At 44.7% G+C, this 17,805-nt stretch overlaps 1 protein-coding gene across 1 annotated transcript in view; it reads right to left on the reverse strand.

Moving 5' to 3' along the window:
• Positions 1–2,636: 2,636 nt before the first annotated feature.
• The window catches only part of LOC136610037 (alpha-1,4-N-acetylglucosaminyltransferase-like), a 28,801-nt gene continuing 13,632 nt past the window's right edge, over positions 2,637–17,805 (reverse strand). The window contains exon 3 of the mRNA XM_066589308.1: positions 2,637–3,412. Coding sequence (XP_066445405.1) covers positions 2,831–3,412 — 582 coding nt within the window. The 3' untranslated portion in view covers positions 2,637–2,830. The remainder of the gene's footprint in view (positions 3,413–17,805) is intronic.

The following is a 17,805-nucleotide window of genomic DNA, read 5'->3' on the forward strand; positions in this document are numbered from 1 at the left end:
TTGTACTATTTTGTACTTGTACTTCATTAGTTGTAAAATAAAGATATCACGAGTAGAGATGAGCGAGCGTACTCGGAAAAGCACTACTCGCTCGAGTAATGTGCTTTATCCGAGTATCGCTGTGTTCGTCCCTGAAGATTCGGGTGCCGCTGCGGCTGACAGGTGAGTCGCAGCGGGGAGCAGGGGAGAGCGGGCGGGAGAGAGGGAGAGAAAGATCTCCCCTCCGTTCCTCCCTGCTCTCCCCTGCAGCTCCCCGCTCCGTGCCGGCACCCGAATCTTCAGGGACGAGCACAGCGATACTCGGATAAAGCAAATTACTCGAGCGAGTAGTGCTTATCCGAGTACGCTCGCTCATCTCTAATCACGAGCGATGAGTTTGATACACTTGCTAACATCTATCATACATATGGCGAATGTTATATATAAAAACTATATATTATCTATGCTATTTATAGTATTTTGTGAACTGGTTAGATTGAGTAGTAATCACAGTGATCATTTTTTAATCATTTTTGATTACAGATAACAGAATAACTTATTTTAAATCAATGCAAAAATATTCCTTCAAGATTTCAGTCAAAAAGTAAAAAGACCACCCGTTCACCAACAATCACTGTAACTCATCACAAATACCCTATATTCATCTTTTGGTCCTCTATATACCATATAACTTACTTGAGGTCCTCCTTTCTAGAGATCGCTGTTGTCAGTTACTTGAATTCATCATCATTGGTCATCATCTCGAACCACTGACATCACAACTAAAATGATTCAATTCAAGTCTAAAACTGTAATTTTTGGTACAAGTTATTTTTACGTTTATTAACCCACTGATTATTTGTCTCTCTTTTTTTCAAACTGAATATTGTATCATGAAATTACAGAATTCTCTATAAATGTTTTTATTTACTTTCGTTACCCATAAAGAATGGATGCATGCCATGAACGGTCCAATTATGGAGTACATTGGTAGAGCTGCTCCAATACTTTCTGTTCTTCAAACCTTTAGGCCCGATGTCCACAGGAAAAATGGAATTAAAAAATCTGCGATACACGCCCGTAGGGAATTATTGGACAACCGCAGGTAATTAAATATCTACGGATGTCATTTTCGCCCGGCATGGGATCACATTTGCGGGAAAACATCTGCAGCATGCTTCATTTTCCCACACGGCTTACTTTAAAGCAAATGGAAGCGGTGCGATCCGCAACACAGCCGCGGATGACACTGTGGCTGTGACGTGGATCCGTGGGAAAGCAGGAGTTAAAAAAAAGTAAAAGAAGGCACAGCGCATTCACCGTGCAGAAGAAAGAGGATCCGGATGCGATGGAGGAGACCCGTGAGAAAAATGTATTTTTTGGCCTCATGTCTGCGGGCACGGCTGGAATCTGCAGCGGGATTCTGTACTGGGAAACCATGCGTGCCCATGGACACGAGGCCTTAGGAATTGGAGACTTTAGATAAATGTAATTTTTTGTTGAGTTCAGAAACATAGTTTGAAGCTCCTGCCCCTCAATCCAGAATCGGTGTTATTTATAATACTGGTGTCCTTATGTGGTGAAAAGTCTTTTGTCCCCGTAGATATCAGAGTCTAGGTGATATTGCTAATATACCTCTGCACTCCTATAGATACTTGTCTGGGGAAGTTTGCAAGTGCAGTTGGACATACCTAAGGCCGGCCTTGGGTGTTAAGGTGAGCATACGTATCAGATAGCAGTATGTTAATGGTTGCACAATTGTTGAATGAACGATCATCTAGTGAATGACTATTTAGTAGTCACATCTATATTGGCCATCACAATTGTCCTAATCGGCCATACCAGTGTAGCAAGGTTTAACGTGTGTGTGATAAAGCTCCATTTACATGGGATGAACTGTTGGGAAAACAATGCCCGACAGCATGTCCCAATGAAGCTTGCTCCTGTGCTTTTACATAGGAGCAAATATCGCTGGCATCGCTCATAGCGTGTGTGTGAGTAGCAGGTGTGTGTTCTCTCCCCCCCCCCCGTCTCCATTGACTGTAAGCGGAGAGTCTTTCAGAATTGAATGACTATTGTTTACGCTGAACAGCTAGTCATGCAGGTTTCTGCATGCAGAAACTGAACGACTGAACAACTATTGCTCAGTCGTTCAGACTCTGCATGCATTTACATGGGACAAGTATCGCTCAAACTCCCGCGGGAGCGCAGTTTCGAACTACTTTGAATGATAATCGTTCCATGGTGATTCATTGAAAACTGATGGTGCACTTAACCAGCATTACTACCACAGGATTCTGCAGCAACTTGTCATCCCATCTGGTTTGCGCTTAGTGGGCCCATCATTTGTTTTTCAACAGGACATTGACCCAAACACATCTCCAGGCTAAACCCAATTGATATGGTTTGGGATACATTAGACCGCAGAGTGAAGGAAAAGCAACCAACAAGTACTCAATACCTCTGGGAACTCCTTCGAGACTGTTGGAAAACCATTCCAGATGAGTACCTCATGATGCTGATGGAGGGAATACTAAGAGTGTGCAAAGCTCTCATCAAAGCAAAAGAGGGCTACTTTGAAAGATCTAAAATATAGAACATATTCTGTTTTTTTAGACTTTTATTTACTACTTGTTTCTATTTGCATTCCTTCATAGCTTTCAGGTCTTAAATTTAAATCTACAATGTAGAAAATAAAAAATGCAGAAATGAAAGAAAAGAAAGAAAGAAGTGAAAATGTCCAAACATTCGACTGGTATTGCATGTGCAATAATAGGTTCAAAATTGGATAATTATCACAAACACATAAACAGTCCAATAGAATGTTACAGATAGTGAGGAGTATTTGGTGCTAAGTGGTGGCATTCCTTAGTATTGTACCATATGCGGAGGGGCAGTACTTTTTGTAGAGATGTTCGGCTAACACGTTACTGCCAGGTACAATAGTTAAATTTGCATGATTCATGAAGTTCCAGAGATGCAAAGCATATGAGTCATTGAAAGTCGGCAATTCGTCCCAAACCTGGTAAAACTTTCTCCACACTGGGTAGGTGATTGGGTAAAAGCGCTTGGGATTGAAAAAAGTAATGTTTCCACACATGATATCTTCAGTACCATTAAATTTTGGTAGATGACAGAACTTCTTTAAAACCCGAGTGAAGAGAAGCGGGCCTTGATATCCCCATATGTTACCATTATAATTCTGAACAAAATCCTCCATACATTTCTGAGTGAAATTATGATGAGGAGAAAACCCAAAAATACCATTGCTGGAGAATTGAGGAAATTCTGCAGCTAGGAAGTCCTGATCAGGAATGCTTTGCATTGAGATGAAGTCTGTATCCACATATATGCCACCATATTTCCAGATCAGAGCTAACCTGCAGGCATCGGAACTGACATATATCCAGTGTTTCTCCTGTTGTGGATTAATCTGAAAGCGAAAGGGAGAATATTTAGCGAAGAGCAAACATGACATTGTTATTATTAAAGGGATTTTCCTGGACTATAAAAACTAATTTGGGTCAGATAATATTGTTAAATAAAGAAATAATCATCTCCTTAAGTAGTGCCCCTCTCCCTCCACCCACTGCAGGAGCTCCAGGAAAAGTTGCAGCAGTCACCTGACAAGAATAATGTCCATTAAATTAAAATGACCCAACTCTGTTCTTGGCCTGCACAGGTCTGTCAGTAACCCAGCTTTGTTTGGTTTTATTTAATGAGCAAAGCACCTGTGAAGCTCAAACTTTCAATCTCATTTCCTTAACTGATACACCTTTTGCCAATTATCTCTTGGAGAACTAATTAACACTGCGGTTCATTTACTTTTTCTCCCTACACTGTGAGTGTGTTATCAGTGTGCTCATTAATTAATGTGAATGGTAAAACTGTGTGTTATTAGATTGTGCTTCTCTATAACTGTGACTGAGGGCGGATTCGGACGAGCATGGTTTTGCCCTCTTATATGGCCATGATAATCATGGACGCATAACGGGACAAAATGATACCACTGATATCAATGGATTTCAGTGGTTGCATTTTCACTATTGGGATTCTCACCCGCTAATTTGTATGGGTGAGAAAAGATAGGGCCTATCCTATCTTTCCTACACATAGTGAATGCTATGTGTGAGAAAGATTGGGTGGCACCTATCTTTTCATGTTTTTTTTTTAAACTGCTGTGCTCTGGCTCAGAGTTGGAAAGCTGGCAAAGGGGAATGTATTCCCCTAGTTCAGGCGCAACTACTCTCCATGCCGCTGAACGTAGTTGCACCCACATTGATCAGAATAAGCCCTTAAATCAGACCACATTGTATTAGGGCTCATTCACATGGATGTGAAAATCATGCTGTGCAAAAAAAATCACGGCTAACGCATATGAAAATCGTGTGAATGGATGATTTCCCGCTATCAAGTCCCAAGGTTAATTAGCGGTGAAATTGCCCATTCAGAAAATTGGTAGCTGCGTGTCACTGAAAAAAGCACTGCTGTTCCTGGAGGAGAGAGAGAGAGATGAAAGAAAGCCCTGTGAGGCTTTTCTTTATCGCTAGGGACTCCCTTCATCTTAGCAAGGTGAGAGGGATTCCCCTGAAGGATAACTGGAGGGCTATCCCCTTAGCAGGGAGAGAGGGATTCCCATGCAGCGGAGCTGGAGGGATATCCCCTTAGCAGGTAGAGAGGGATTCGCCTGCAGGGGGAGCTGCAGGGATATCCCCGCTGTGGGGAAATCCATCCAGTCCCACGGAGATGAAGGGAGTCCCCAGTGATTAAGGTGGTTTCCTGGTAAATCCCTCCAGCCCTGTGGAGGTGAAGGGAATCCCTGGGGAGTTCTCTCATCCCGCCGTGACTAACAGGGGCATTTAAAACGTGCTTCTGAGTTTAGCGGAGTGGCAGCACTCCCTCCCCCATCTCTTTTTGTCCAGCTCCCATGGGAGTCTATGGAAACTCCTGCGCATTGCACACCAAAGATAGATCAGGTCCCATGTTTTCACGCAGTAGGGAATTTGAGTTGCGTGAATTTCAATCACTGATGTCCTTTCTTTTTAGGTGTGAGTTTTTTGCGTGGCTAACATTACTTCATCTGAACATTTCCATAGGAAATCATTGGTTCGAATAGTTGCGATTTTTTTTGCGCATGTAAGTTAGCTGCAGAAATTTCCCTGTGTGAAAGAACCCTTAGGGCGCCTACCCACTTGCGTTGCCGATTTTCGCGCGTGAAAAACGCGGCGTTTTCGCGCGGTTTTGCGCGTTTTCCGTGGTGTTTTTTGCAGCCCTCCATTGACAATCATGGGTGCATTAAGAGAAAAATAAGGAGACATATGCAACTGACAGTTCCTATGTGAAAAAACCCCACGAAAAGGAAAAAAAAAACCCAGATGGACAAGAACACATTCTATACTAATTGCTCTAAAAACGCAAAACATCACAGGAAAAAAAAGGCTGCATTCACACATGGCATTTGTGCTGCATTTATGAACCGCAGCAATCCAAAACATGCTGTTTTTTAAAAAATGCATTTGGTTTTAAAAACCACATACAATTTTTAGAAATCAAAAGCGGTTTTTGAAAACATACATTTTTTTGAATATGAAGTTTTTATGCCACGTGTGAACACAGCCTTATTAATCATCAAAAATCTAAGTAATTCAAAAGAGTTCACTTACGTTTTCTCGCAAACTTTCCTGTACGTATTGCATTGTACCCTACTGCTATGAATTTATCCCTCTGGGTTTCTACTTCTGTGTGATCTAATACCCTCTTGGCAGACAGAGTCTTGACAAAGAAAACATAACTTCGGTTAGGGACATGTTTGTAATTCAAGAGAAAAGTTTTACTGGGTGTTGAGGAGTGCAGCCTGATCAGACAGGTCCATAGCCAGGAGCAGGAATTAACATCCCCCTTCTAAGTCCAACAGCAAGGTGAATGTTTCTTGCCTGCCCTCCCCCCCCCCATATTTTCTATGTTTCGATGAGTATGGCAAACTTTCCACTGTATATCATTTATTTTGTTGTCATGTTAGAGATAGGCATGAGAGATGTGGTCATTTATGAGATAAGGAGGAGTAAAGCGTTAATTCAGGCAGATCATTGTGATGATTTGGGTCCCTTTGGAGTGATTCTAGAGGACAGTGGAATTGAAATAAGACATACTGTTTCAAGGAAACTTAAAGTGGTGTTTACTGCTGAGCTTTAAATGGACACTCCGGTCAAAAATATTCTTCATTCATTATGTAACTAGTCCCCCAGTCAGTTAGTATTATCTTGTTTAGTTATTCCTTCCTATCTGACATTCCCTCGAGTCCTTCTACTCATATGGGTCATATGGTCTTATTGTGACTGTCTGAGTGTTAATTGATTAATAATCTGTTTTCTCCAGAAACTCATTGAACTGTGCCACACAAGCTCTTCAGAGGAGGGGAGTTACAGAAACATTTATAAGAGGCTCCTGTCACACAGTTATATTGAGGCCCCCTGCACACGGGCGGAAATTCCGCGGCGGGATTTCCTGCAGAATTTCCGCCTGTGGGAAGCTGCCATAGGATTGCACTAGAAAATGCAATCCTAGGCAAATGGCCGCGTTTTGTCTGCAGAGCCCCGCACAGAAATGTCACTCACCGGCCCCGCTCTGCACATGCACTGGCAGCCGGCACATCAAAGAGCCGAAGCCGCGGGAGAGGTGAGTGCCGCACTGGTCCCTGCAGGGGCTCGAGTCTGGTCCCGTCTGCAGGCGGCGTAAAGGAGATGATAGTCCCCCACAGTGGAGGAGAGGGGACCGCAGAGTCTTAAGGTACCTTTACATGGGATGAATGCTGGGCACATAAGCGCCGAACAGCCATCCCACAGACTACCACCCGACTATCGCTCCTGTGATTTGCACAGGAGCGATAGTTATTCAATTGGATGCAGGTGGAGTGGCTTAGGATCATTCTAGCCGCCCGCCTCCATTCACAGTAAACAGGAGTTGCTCAACATTTGAGCGGCTCCTGTTTACATGGCCTGACAGTCTGCTAAAGACCAACCAACTCTGACAGCAATTAGCACTACAGGGTGCCAGAAGAGGGTAAGGAATAGGGGAGAGGGGGTGATCTGGATGGACTGCAGAGTAGTTTGGAGTCCATCAGTATAATTGCACTACAGGTTGCCCTGATGACAAAGCAATGTAGGCAGACCAGTGGGTGAAGATAACCAGCAGGTACTACCCACCATGGTGCATGAAGTAAGGCATCTAATTGCAGTGTAGTATTTAGTGGGTGTGGTTATGCTAAACAGGAAAAGAAGAAGGGAGGAGGAGCTGAGCTGATGTGCTCCTTCATAAGGAAACAGCTGATCAGTGCTGGGAACCTCCCTAGAGACAGAGACCTCAGTGTAGGACAGCTTGTAAAGCAGATATCATGCTTTCTAAAAGTAAAGATCAATGCAAAAATAGCTAAGTGCATATGATATGGCGAGATATGTGTAGATTGATTTGTCATGCACAAAGGTTTCCATCGCCATTAGGCCGCTTACACATGGACGACAGCGATATTGCCACGAGAAAATCGCAGAGTTATCGCATCAGTATTTTGTGTGATGTCGCTGTGTTTTCTCATGGCGATATCGCGATTTTGTGTCTCAACAAAGTCGCCCGACTTTGTAGTGCTCTTTTGCCAGGATTTTCGGGGGGGGGAAGTGGGCCTGGAAAGATAAGCCCCACCCCAAAAAATAAGTCCTAGTTGTATAAAAAAAAACGGAATAAAAAAACAAATACATCACCTAAGAGGTGCTGTCTGACCAGGAAGCCTTGCCTGAAGACTGAAGACAAATGCCGGAGATGCAGGGAAGATGTGCGCCAGAGCTGGACAGCGCCTCTTAGGTGATGTATTTGTTTGTTGTTTTTTACTGCAGATATGGATAATTTTAGGGCTTTTACAGTAGGATTTACTACTGTAAAAGTTGCATCGCACCGAACGAAAACCATGTTTTCATGCAATGCAACAGAAAGGAACTGTCCATAGGGGAACATGGACTACAAAAAAAATTTTAGCAAATCTCATCTGTATAGAGCATGCCCCGATTTTGTATTCTAGCAATGTCGCAGGCTACAAAAAATTGCTCATGTGAAAGAACGCATTTAAAACCCTGAGTTTCCTGTATATGCATTTTGTAGCAATGTTGCATTGCCACAAAATCGTGCAATTTTGTAGCCCGCATGAAGGCTGTCTTAGGTCTCGTTTACACGGGCGACACTGCATTGCTGCAAGAAAATCACAGCGATATCACACAGCTGGTCTGTGCGATATCGCTGCGGTTTTCTCGCTGTGATACTGCAATTTTGTAGTGCTACATAGTCACATGTGTTGCTACAAAGTCGCGTGACTTTGTAGCACTACATGCAATGACTTTCGGGGTGGGAGCTTGAAATATAAGCCCTGACCTGAAAATAAGCCCTAGCTGCAGAAATTTAAAAAAAAGGTATACATCACCTTAGAAGCGCTGTCCAGGGCTCCGCTGCAGCTTCTTCCCGGCCCCCGACACTGTTTTTCATCTCTTCTGGCCGGGGATTGCAAAATCCCTGCCTACTGGAAGTGCTGGCTGTGATGGGCTGGGTGGCAGCCAATCAGAAGCAGTACTTCTAGGAGGGGAAGTTTTTAAATCCCCGTCCAGAAGAGATGAAGGAGAATAAGGCCAGGGAGAAGATGTGGCTGGGCTGACAGCTAGGGCTTAAGTTATGGCTATGATAGTAGGATTTCCTACTGTCAAAATTGCATCATCGCACCACACGAAAACGTGATTTTCATGGATGTGATGCAACAGTGAGGAAGGCTCCATAGGGAAACATGGGCTACCAAACCTCACGAGTCTGAGGCATATCGTCGGACCTGCAAGACAGATAGATATGAGATAGATAGATAGATAGATACCGCGTTTCCCCGAAAATAAGACATCCCCTGAAAATAAGACACCCCCTGAAATTTGCAGAAGTCCCAAATATAAGGCACCCCCCAATAGTAAGGCATAGTAAAGTGTGCAGGCAAGTCAAGAGGCCTGTCCCCTGCTGCCATCCCCATTGTCTCCTACCTCCAGATATATAGGTAGATCTGCAGACAGTCTGCTGTTATCCTGTCCCTGCTGTGCTGTACGAGTGTGCTGTTGTGAGCTCCCCTTGCTGGCTGGAAAAGTCCATACTGTACGTTCTGTTCCTGCTGTACACGTCTGCTGTGATGAGCTCCCCCTGGTGGCCGGAAGCTGCAATACCATCCCTGCTTACAAGTGGTACAGGAACTTCTGTCTGCAGACAGGTACGTTACTTTACAGCCCTTATTTTTTTATGGCTCTGTGTGTGAGTCAGGCAACCTGTGTGTGATTCTTAAGGCTGGGTTCTCACAGAGCGTATTTCCAGCGGAAATCTCGCAGTTTGGCCACAGCGATAAACAGCGAGATTTCAGCCGGGAAAGGGCTGCTTCAAAACCCACGGCACTCAGCTGCTTGTTTTGAAGCGACCTGGCTGCATGCTTTTCCGTTTCTGTGGCCGGTGAATCCGCACCACAACACCGGCTTCTCCCAGCTTTGCCGTGACAAATCTGAGAAATTTCGTCCACAAAGCTGGCCAATTGAGGGATTAGCGGCAACAGACGGATTTGCCGTGGCGAAATAAGACACCCCCTGAAAATAAGACGTAGCGCATATTTGGGAGCAAAAATTAATATAAGATTCGTCTTATTTTCGGGGAAACAGGGTAGATAGATAGATAGATAGATATGAGATAGATAGATAGATAGATAGCTATGAGATAGATAGATATGAGATAGATAGATAGATAGCTATGGGATAGGATGATCACTTTAATGCCCTTATTGTGTTATTAGTTGTATTGCATTGTATGTTAATAAAGGAGCTAATGTAATAATTTTTAAGGCCCATTTACACGGGACAAATTTCAGGCAAACGATACCCGTCTCTCATTCCTGTGTTTCTTCGCTCTTGTACTCCTGCACGGGAGCTAGCAGGGCAGGCTGGTTCACGGAGCAGCCAGCAGGGGGGTAGGGCAGTGCAGGAGATTTCTCTCTTCTCGCTACCCCGCCCCCCTCCATTGAGATACACAGCGGCTGTTCACTACTGAATGGCCGCTGTTTAAACTAAGCGATGAGCTCATCATTTATGCAGCATGAAAGATGAGCTGTGAAGCTCATTGTTCATTGTGCAGTTTAAACAGCCGCCGTTCAGTAGTGAATGGACACTGTGTTATCTCAATGGAGAGGGGAAAGGGAGCGAGAGGAGAGAAATCTCCTGCACTGCTAGCTATTCCGTGAGCAAGACAGCTCTGCTAGCTCCCGTGCAGGAGCACAGGAGTGTGGAGACACAGGGATAAGTTTCGGGCATCGTTTGCCCGATATTCATCTCGTGTAAAAGGACCTTAACTAGGGATGAGCGAGTATACTCGCTAAGGCACTACTCGCTCGAGTAATGTGCCTTAGCCGAGTATCTCCCCGCTCGTCCCGAAAGATTCGGGGGCCGCCGCAGCTGACAGGTGAGTTGCGGCGGGGAGCAGGGGAGAGCGGGCGGGAGAGAGGGAGAGAGAGATCTCCCCTCTGTTCCTCCCTGCTCTCCCCCGCAGCTCCCCGCCCCGCGGCGGCACCCGAATCTTTCGGGACGAGCGGGGAGATACTCAGCTAAGGCACATTACTCGAGCGAGTAGTGCCTTAGCGAGTATACTCGCTCATCCCTAACCTTAACTCAACATTCCCACGTGTGTATGTATTTATCACTGAGGCCACTTTTAGTTGCCCATATTTCCCATTTGTGGGCTGTCACTGTATTTCCTGTACAGCACACAGACCCATTATAATCTATGAGGCTGTTCATAAGGACAAGAATAGGACATGCAATGTCCACTGTCCACATAAATTGGACCGCATGTGGAGGTGTGTCTGTGTACTATTTGATGCAAGTTGTATGTGGCCTAATCCCAAGTGCTCCTGCACACTTGCGTTTTTCTTGCGCATCTTTTTCACGCAATATTGCTGCTTTTTTTCACCCGATTGTCAATGGGACTTTCTAATGTTAAAAACGCATCACAAGTTGGTGCTTTGCAATTTTTGTGCTATGCGTTTTTAACAATAAAAAGTCCCACTGACAATCGCGTGAAACAAAAAACGTGCAAGAAAAATGCAAGTGTGCTGGAGCTCTAAGGGCTTTAACAGACAAATGTGTGCACAAAAACACGCACTGCAAATTTAGCATATTTGCACATAAATAAGGTACTAATGAGGGCAATAATCAGGCTGTTGTGTGCGTGTCTGCGCATAGTACTGCAATTGTGCTTGCAGGACCAGTTCACTTGCATGCTTGACACTCACTTTCCATGGATGGCTATTAAAGAATTATGAGGGCTCACACACACTGACGTTTTTTTCTCCTGCGCTGCAAGAGTAAAGGAAAAATCTCGCAGCGCAGTGCGAGAAAAAAAAACGGCATCACGCCGGGATATCGCCAGTCTTTTCAATGGGGCCAGCAACAGCAGCGCTAGCCCCATTGAAAAGAGATGGAGAATGCTGCAGACTTCTGCCACAGCTGGGATGAAGGAATCCTCTGCCAAAGCTGTGACAGCTGTCACAGCTGTGGCAGAAGTGCGCGGCATGCTATCGCATTGCTTTCAATAGGATCCCATTGAAAGCACTGCTTTCTGGCAAGGCCCGCAGTATGATTATCGGGGAAGGGCTTGAAATATAAGTCCTTCCCCAATAATCATCAATAAGTGGTAAAAAAAATGATAAAAAAATTACTCACCTCTCCGCCGCTCATGCGCGTCCTCCGGCTGGCTCCCCTGCACTGCTGTTAAGCTTTTTCAGCAGGTGGGAATTTAAAAATCCCCGCCTCCTGAAAGGGCTGTGCTGATTGGCTGAGGGCTCAGCCAATAGCAGCTAGTGCTTAGCTAATGACAGGCCTTATTTGCATCTTTCTTTCCTGCATGGATGCATGCTGGGTTAGTCATGCCTGGGAATAGGATAGAGGTGTGATTTTCTATTCACTCTGCCAGTCTCCAAGTATGAATTGGCTTTATATTCTCACCCCTCCCTTTGCTCAGTGCTGCTCATTCCGTTCCATGGTGGAGTACTTGGAGTTTGGAGCTCTTCTGTGCTGCATGTATTGCTACTTGCAGATAAGTTGCTGTGGGTTCCTTTTCTGTTGAATTTCTGCTTGTTATTTCTGTTTTGCTCTGCTGTTCAGTTCATCTCTCCAGGGGTCCCTATAGGGACAATCAGGGCCCAGGATAAAGACCATGGAGCTGTCTCTATCAAGACGATAACTCCGCTTTTAGGCAGGGACCCTTCACCTTTCAGTTGTGGTGTGCACTGTTTTTCAGTGCAGAAGTTTATCAGCTACAGTAGTTGTTGATCACCCTGCGTGTGTGCTGAGTGTGGCGCTCATGTGCTCCATGGACGTGACACTCTCCTTAAGGCTAACTTCACATGACAAGCGTGATATGAATTACAGCCCCATATCGTGCTTTCCACCATATGAATTCCCCACGGATGTGAAGCGTTTTCATGTCAAAACAGCCTCTCATCACTTTGAGGATGTAGCAATCACAGAGTTTCTCCCATTGCTTTCAATGGGAGACCTCGAGGAGGGATATTGCACAGCAATACGAGAGCATACAAAAAAATAGAACATGCTGCGATTTGTTTCCCACATAGCATCATGGTGCCATGCAGGAAAACATTGCTAATGTGTATGATGTAATTCAAAAGAATGAGGATCATATTTGTGCGAGATGTGTCCGTTCCTGCAACGTACAAATCTCACCTAATTTTCTCGCCCATGTGAAGTTAGCCGAAGGAGAAACAATACCCTTCCCGACCAACGTCTATAGGCCACTCACTAGCCAAGCCAGAAACCTGCTGCCCACTGATAAGGGGCAATGATTACATTGGATTACAATTCATTGTTAAAAGACTTCTGTAAAAAGTCTACCATTAACGCTGCAGAGGTATTGTTCCACTTTCCAATTTGCATGCCCAGAAAAATGAAGAGGGTTAGGGAAAGACTTGCTGAACTACCCCGTAAAAACTTTGCCTTGCAAACCCTATGAAAGAGCTCTCAAATGATTCAGATATGGTATCTGATGGCAGGCCCCCCAGGCCAAAGGATTCTCTAAATGCGACTAGGTAAGAGCAAGGTCTGAGTACAAGTAGTCAGGGTTTTCCTCATGACACAACTGGGGAAAAGCCTTTAGGAAGCCCAGCTGCTGATAGATCTCATGATGAAAGAAAAGAACTGCGCTGTAACAAAGCTCACATACTACAAACCTAGAACGTGCATGGCATGAGTCTATGGAAATTGGACATAGTGAAGTGCGAAATGACAAGACTTAACATTGAAATTCTTAGAATTAGCAAATTGCACTGGACAGGTAATAGATATTTTCAGCTTGATGACTTCACATTGCACTATGCTGGACACGGGGAAATCAAGAGGAATGGAGTAGCCTTTATTACAAACAAGGAGACCTCAAAGGCAGTAGAACATTTAAGAACAACCAGCGAAACTATCATTGCTATCCGGTTACATGGAAAGCCAGTGAACATCTCAATCTTACAGGTCTATGCCCCAACAATGGAGGCTGATGAGGAAACCATTGAAGATTTTTATGCCGAAGTCCAGAAAACTCTAAAAGAAGTACAATTGAAAGACATGATTTGCAATATGGGCGACTCCAATTCCAAAGTTGGCAGCCAGTCAGAAGCAACCATCACGGGAAGATTTGGGCTTGGTGAAAGAAATGAAGCCGGTGATCGCCTGGTACAGCTCTGCCAAGAAACTTGGCTCAGGATAACAAACATATGGTTTATGCAACACAAACGCCGACTGTATATGTGGACATCTCCCAATGGCCTCCATCGAAATCAGATTGATTACATCCTGTGTAATAATCATTGGCGAAGTTCAGTTGTTGCAATAAAAACCTTTCCTGGCGCGAACTGTGGCATTGATCATGAACACCTTGCAGCTAAAGTCAATATCAAATTTTGTAGCATTAAGAAAGGTGCTCCACTGAGAAAATTCAACACCTCTAAAATCCTCCAACTATACACTATTGAGGTAGCAAACAGATTCAAACTGCTTGACGCATCAGAAAAGCATCCAGAGGAACTATGGCATGACATACGGTCCACAGTTCTGGAAACAGCCAGTAAGCATTTCACCTATAAGAAGCAAGAAAGCAATGCTACTGGTTCCTGAGCAAACCCTCAGAATAGCTGATAAAAGAAGAGCATCAAAGGTGGCTGGCAACAAAGACAAAGTTCGGCAACTAAATGCTGATTTTCAGCAAGCGGCAAGGAAATGGACTGAAATGAGCCTTGCAAACAACTCGAAGCAAAAACCATGAAAGGCCATATGCAAGGCCTATTCTCATAGGTCAAGATGGCCTGAAAACCTTTTATGGCATGCAATGGCACAATCAAGGGGAAAAATGGGAAGGAACTGAATGACCAACAGAGTATCAAGGATAGATGGAGGTGAAACTCAGAAGAACTATATGCCTGCAACCACATGCCTAGATAATTGCATGAGGTGGAGCCTGTGGACTTGTAGCCCTCCATTATGGAGTCAGAGGTCGTTATGGCAATGAAACAACTAGCCAAAAATAAATACCAGGCATAGATGGCATGCTGGCAGAGCTATTGCTGACAGTACCAGTAAAAACCATGCTAGCTCTGTGCCAGGCAGTATGGGCACCCACACAATGGCAACAGGACTAGAAAAGATCTGTCTTCATCCCTATAACAAAGAAAGATCGACTACCAGAATTGCTTCAACTACTGAACAATAGCCCTCATTCTGCATGCAAGGAAGATCCTTCTCAAAATTATACAGGAAAGACTGAGATCAGTAGTTGAAGTGGCACTCCCTGATGCGCAGCCAGTTATTGGTGAGGACGGGGCACTTGTGAACATACTGCAAACCTGCCATGGACCATGGAAAAAGCTCGAGAATACCAAAAGAATATCTACATGTGCTTCATCGACTACATCAAGGCCTTTGACTTCATCGACCATGACAAGCTATGGCACGCCCTACAAGAGCTGGGCATATCGGCACATCTAGTCAAGCCAATAAAATCAATTTATACCAATCAGGAAGCCATTGTGAGAACACAGTATGGGGAGACGGATTGGTTTGGGGTCGGCACAGGCGTTCAACAGGGCTGCATCCTCTCACCCTTCTTGTTTAACCTATATACTGAAGTGATCATGCCGAAATGGACCTAGACAAATTGGAAATCAGGGTGAAAATAGGTGGCAGAAACCTCAAAAATTTCCTTTATGTGGATGACACAACTCTGCTTACAGGAACAGAAGCAGGTCTGAAGTAGCTAATATGTAAGATTATTAACTCTGAAAGTGAAAAAATGGGTCTCTACCCGAATTTAAAGAAGAAGACTTAAATTATGAGAATTGCAAAAAATGACGAAATTTAAATCAAAATCGACAATGAGGCAATAGAATGCGTGCGAGACTTCATTTTCCATGGTTCAAAAATTGACGAGGCTGGAGAATCTATGTCAGAGATAAAAGCACAATGTTAAACATGGACAAAATCTAGAAAAGGAAGGATATTGGTATAGCAACTAAATGCAGGACAGTGCAAACCATTGTTTTCTCCATAGCCATGTATGGATGTGAGAGCTGGACTGCGAAAAAAGCTGATAAAAGAAGGAAGATTGCTGCGTTTGAGCTGTGGTGCTGGCGATAGCTGCTGCGTATGACCTGGACGGCGAGCGTAACAGAGAAGTCCTGAATCATATAAGACCCGATATATCACTGGAGGATAAGATGACTGGACTCAGGCTCACAGATTTTGGCCATGTAATGTAAGTAGAGTCGCTAAAAATACACTACAGGACGAATGTGTCTCTGCAGCGCTGAAGAAAGAACATGTGACCGGCTTCATTGCCGGTCATGTGTTCTTTCTTCAGCGCTGCGGGGAGTAGTCCATCCTGAAGTGCGGCCGTCTTCTTCCTGCAGTAAGGGCTCAGTCACACGGGTGCATCGGCGTCCATGAGACTAAGCCCTTAGGGCTTCTGTAGACGGGTGATTCTGTGCATGTTTTTGTGCACGCAAAATCGCTTGTACAGAACACCGAAAAATTGAGCCCATTGATGTCAATGGGTTCTCTCACATTCTGCATTTTTGCGGGCACAAAACTACACACCACAGCACGCTCAATTTTTGTCTGCATTTGCACATCCAAAACACTAAAGGAGCGCCTTGGGTGTACACCCCATCTGCACAAAATCGCGCACTGAACTGCACAAATTCGCAGGGTTAATCAATAACACTGACAATTAATTAGGCTGCACAGCCTGTTCAATCATGTAGCAGGAGTGTCCTGCACTAATCTGAACAGGCACGGCAGCGTAGAAAAGTTCAGTAAAATGAACGGATGCTCACGCGATAGCACTTCCTTCACAGCGCTATTATGCCACGTTGTTGCAAGCGTATCTGCGCCTACGCACGTCTATAGGAACTTTTAGGGCGGTTTCAGACAAGCGTGTGGATAAATACACTCTTCCAAGTGCAAGGTATTTGCACAGTGAGCAATTTTGCTTTGCATACGTGTCTAGTAGAGATGAGCGAACGCGTTCGTCCGAGCTTGATATTCGTGCGAATATTAGGGTGTTCGGGATGTTCGTTATTCGTAACGAACACCATGCGGTGTTCTGGTTACTTTCACTTCCTTCCCTGAGACGTTAGCGCGCTTTTCTGGCCAATTGAAAGACAGGGAAGGCATTACAACTTCCCCCTGCAACGTTTAAGCCCTATACCACCCCCCTGCTGTGAGTGGCTGGCGAGATCAGGTGTTCGCCTAATATAAAAGTCGGCCCCTCCCGCGGCTCGCCTCAGATGCGGTGTGAGTTAGATGAGGGACAGTGCTGTTTATACCGGAGCTGCTGTAGGGAAAGAATTGGTAGTTAGTGTAGGCTTCAAGACCCCCCAAAGGTCCTTATTAGGGCCACTGATAGCTGTGTGTTGGCTGCTGTTAGCAGTGGCATTTTTTTTTTCTCAAAATCGGCTCTGCAGAGCGTTGCACCTGGCATTAGGGACAGAAGTGCTGCATAGGCAGGGAGAGTGTTAGGAGTGCGTGTAGCCTTCAAGAACCTCAACGGTCCTTTCTAGGGCCATATTTATCCGTGTGCAGTACTGTCCAGGCTGCTGTTAGCTGTGCTGCATTTTTTTGGGGCTTCTCAAAATCGCCTCTGCAGAGCATTCCACCCTCCATTGATACTGCAGGGAAAGAATTGTGTAGGCAGGGCCACAACACAGTTATTATTCATAGAATATACGCAGTGCTGCCTTTTGGTGGAAAAACAAGTGGAAACAAATCTATTTGTCCAGCCTGTGTCCGTCCTTACGGGCGGTGGACACGTGTGAGCTGCGTGAAAAACATTGCTAAATCATACGCACCCAGCTACGCTTTACTGCTGGCTTCGCCATTTGCTTTCCTTAATTGGGAAAAAAAATACCTGCTCTGCCAGAGTTATAATAACTCTGCTACCCTCACGTTCTGTGACACATAAGCAGGGACACAGCACAGTTATTACACTTCTCATGTTCATTGAATATACGCAGTGCTGCCTTTTGGTGGGAAAAAACTGAAAACAAATCTATTTGACCAGCCTCTGTCCGTCCTAACGCCTGTGGACACGTGTGCGCTGCGTGAAAAACATTGCTAAATCATACGCAGCCAGCTACGCTTTACTGCTGGCTTCGCCATTTGCTTTCCTTAATTGGGAAAAAAAATACCTGCTCTGCCAGAGTTATAATAACTCTGCTACCCTCAC

The sequence above is a fragment of the Eleutherodactylus coqui genome, chromosome 1, assembly GCF_035609145.1.
Source record: "Eleutherodactylus coqui strain aEleCoq1 chromosome 1, aEleCoq1.hap1, whole genome shotgun sequence".
NCBI lineage: Eukaryota > Metazoa > Chordata > Amphibia > Anura > Eleutherodactylidae > Eleutherodactylus > Eleutherodactylus coqui.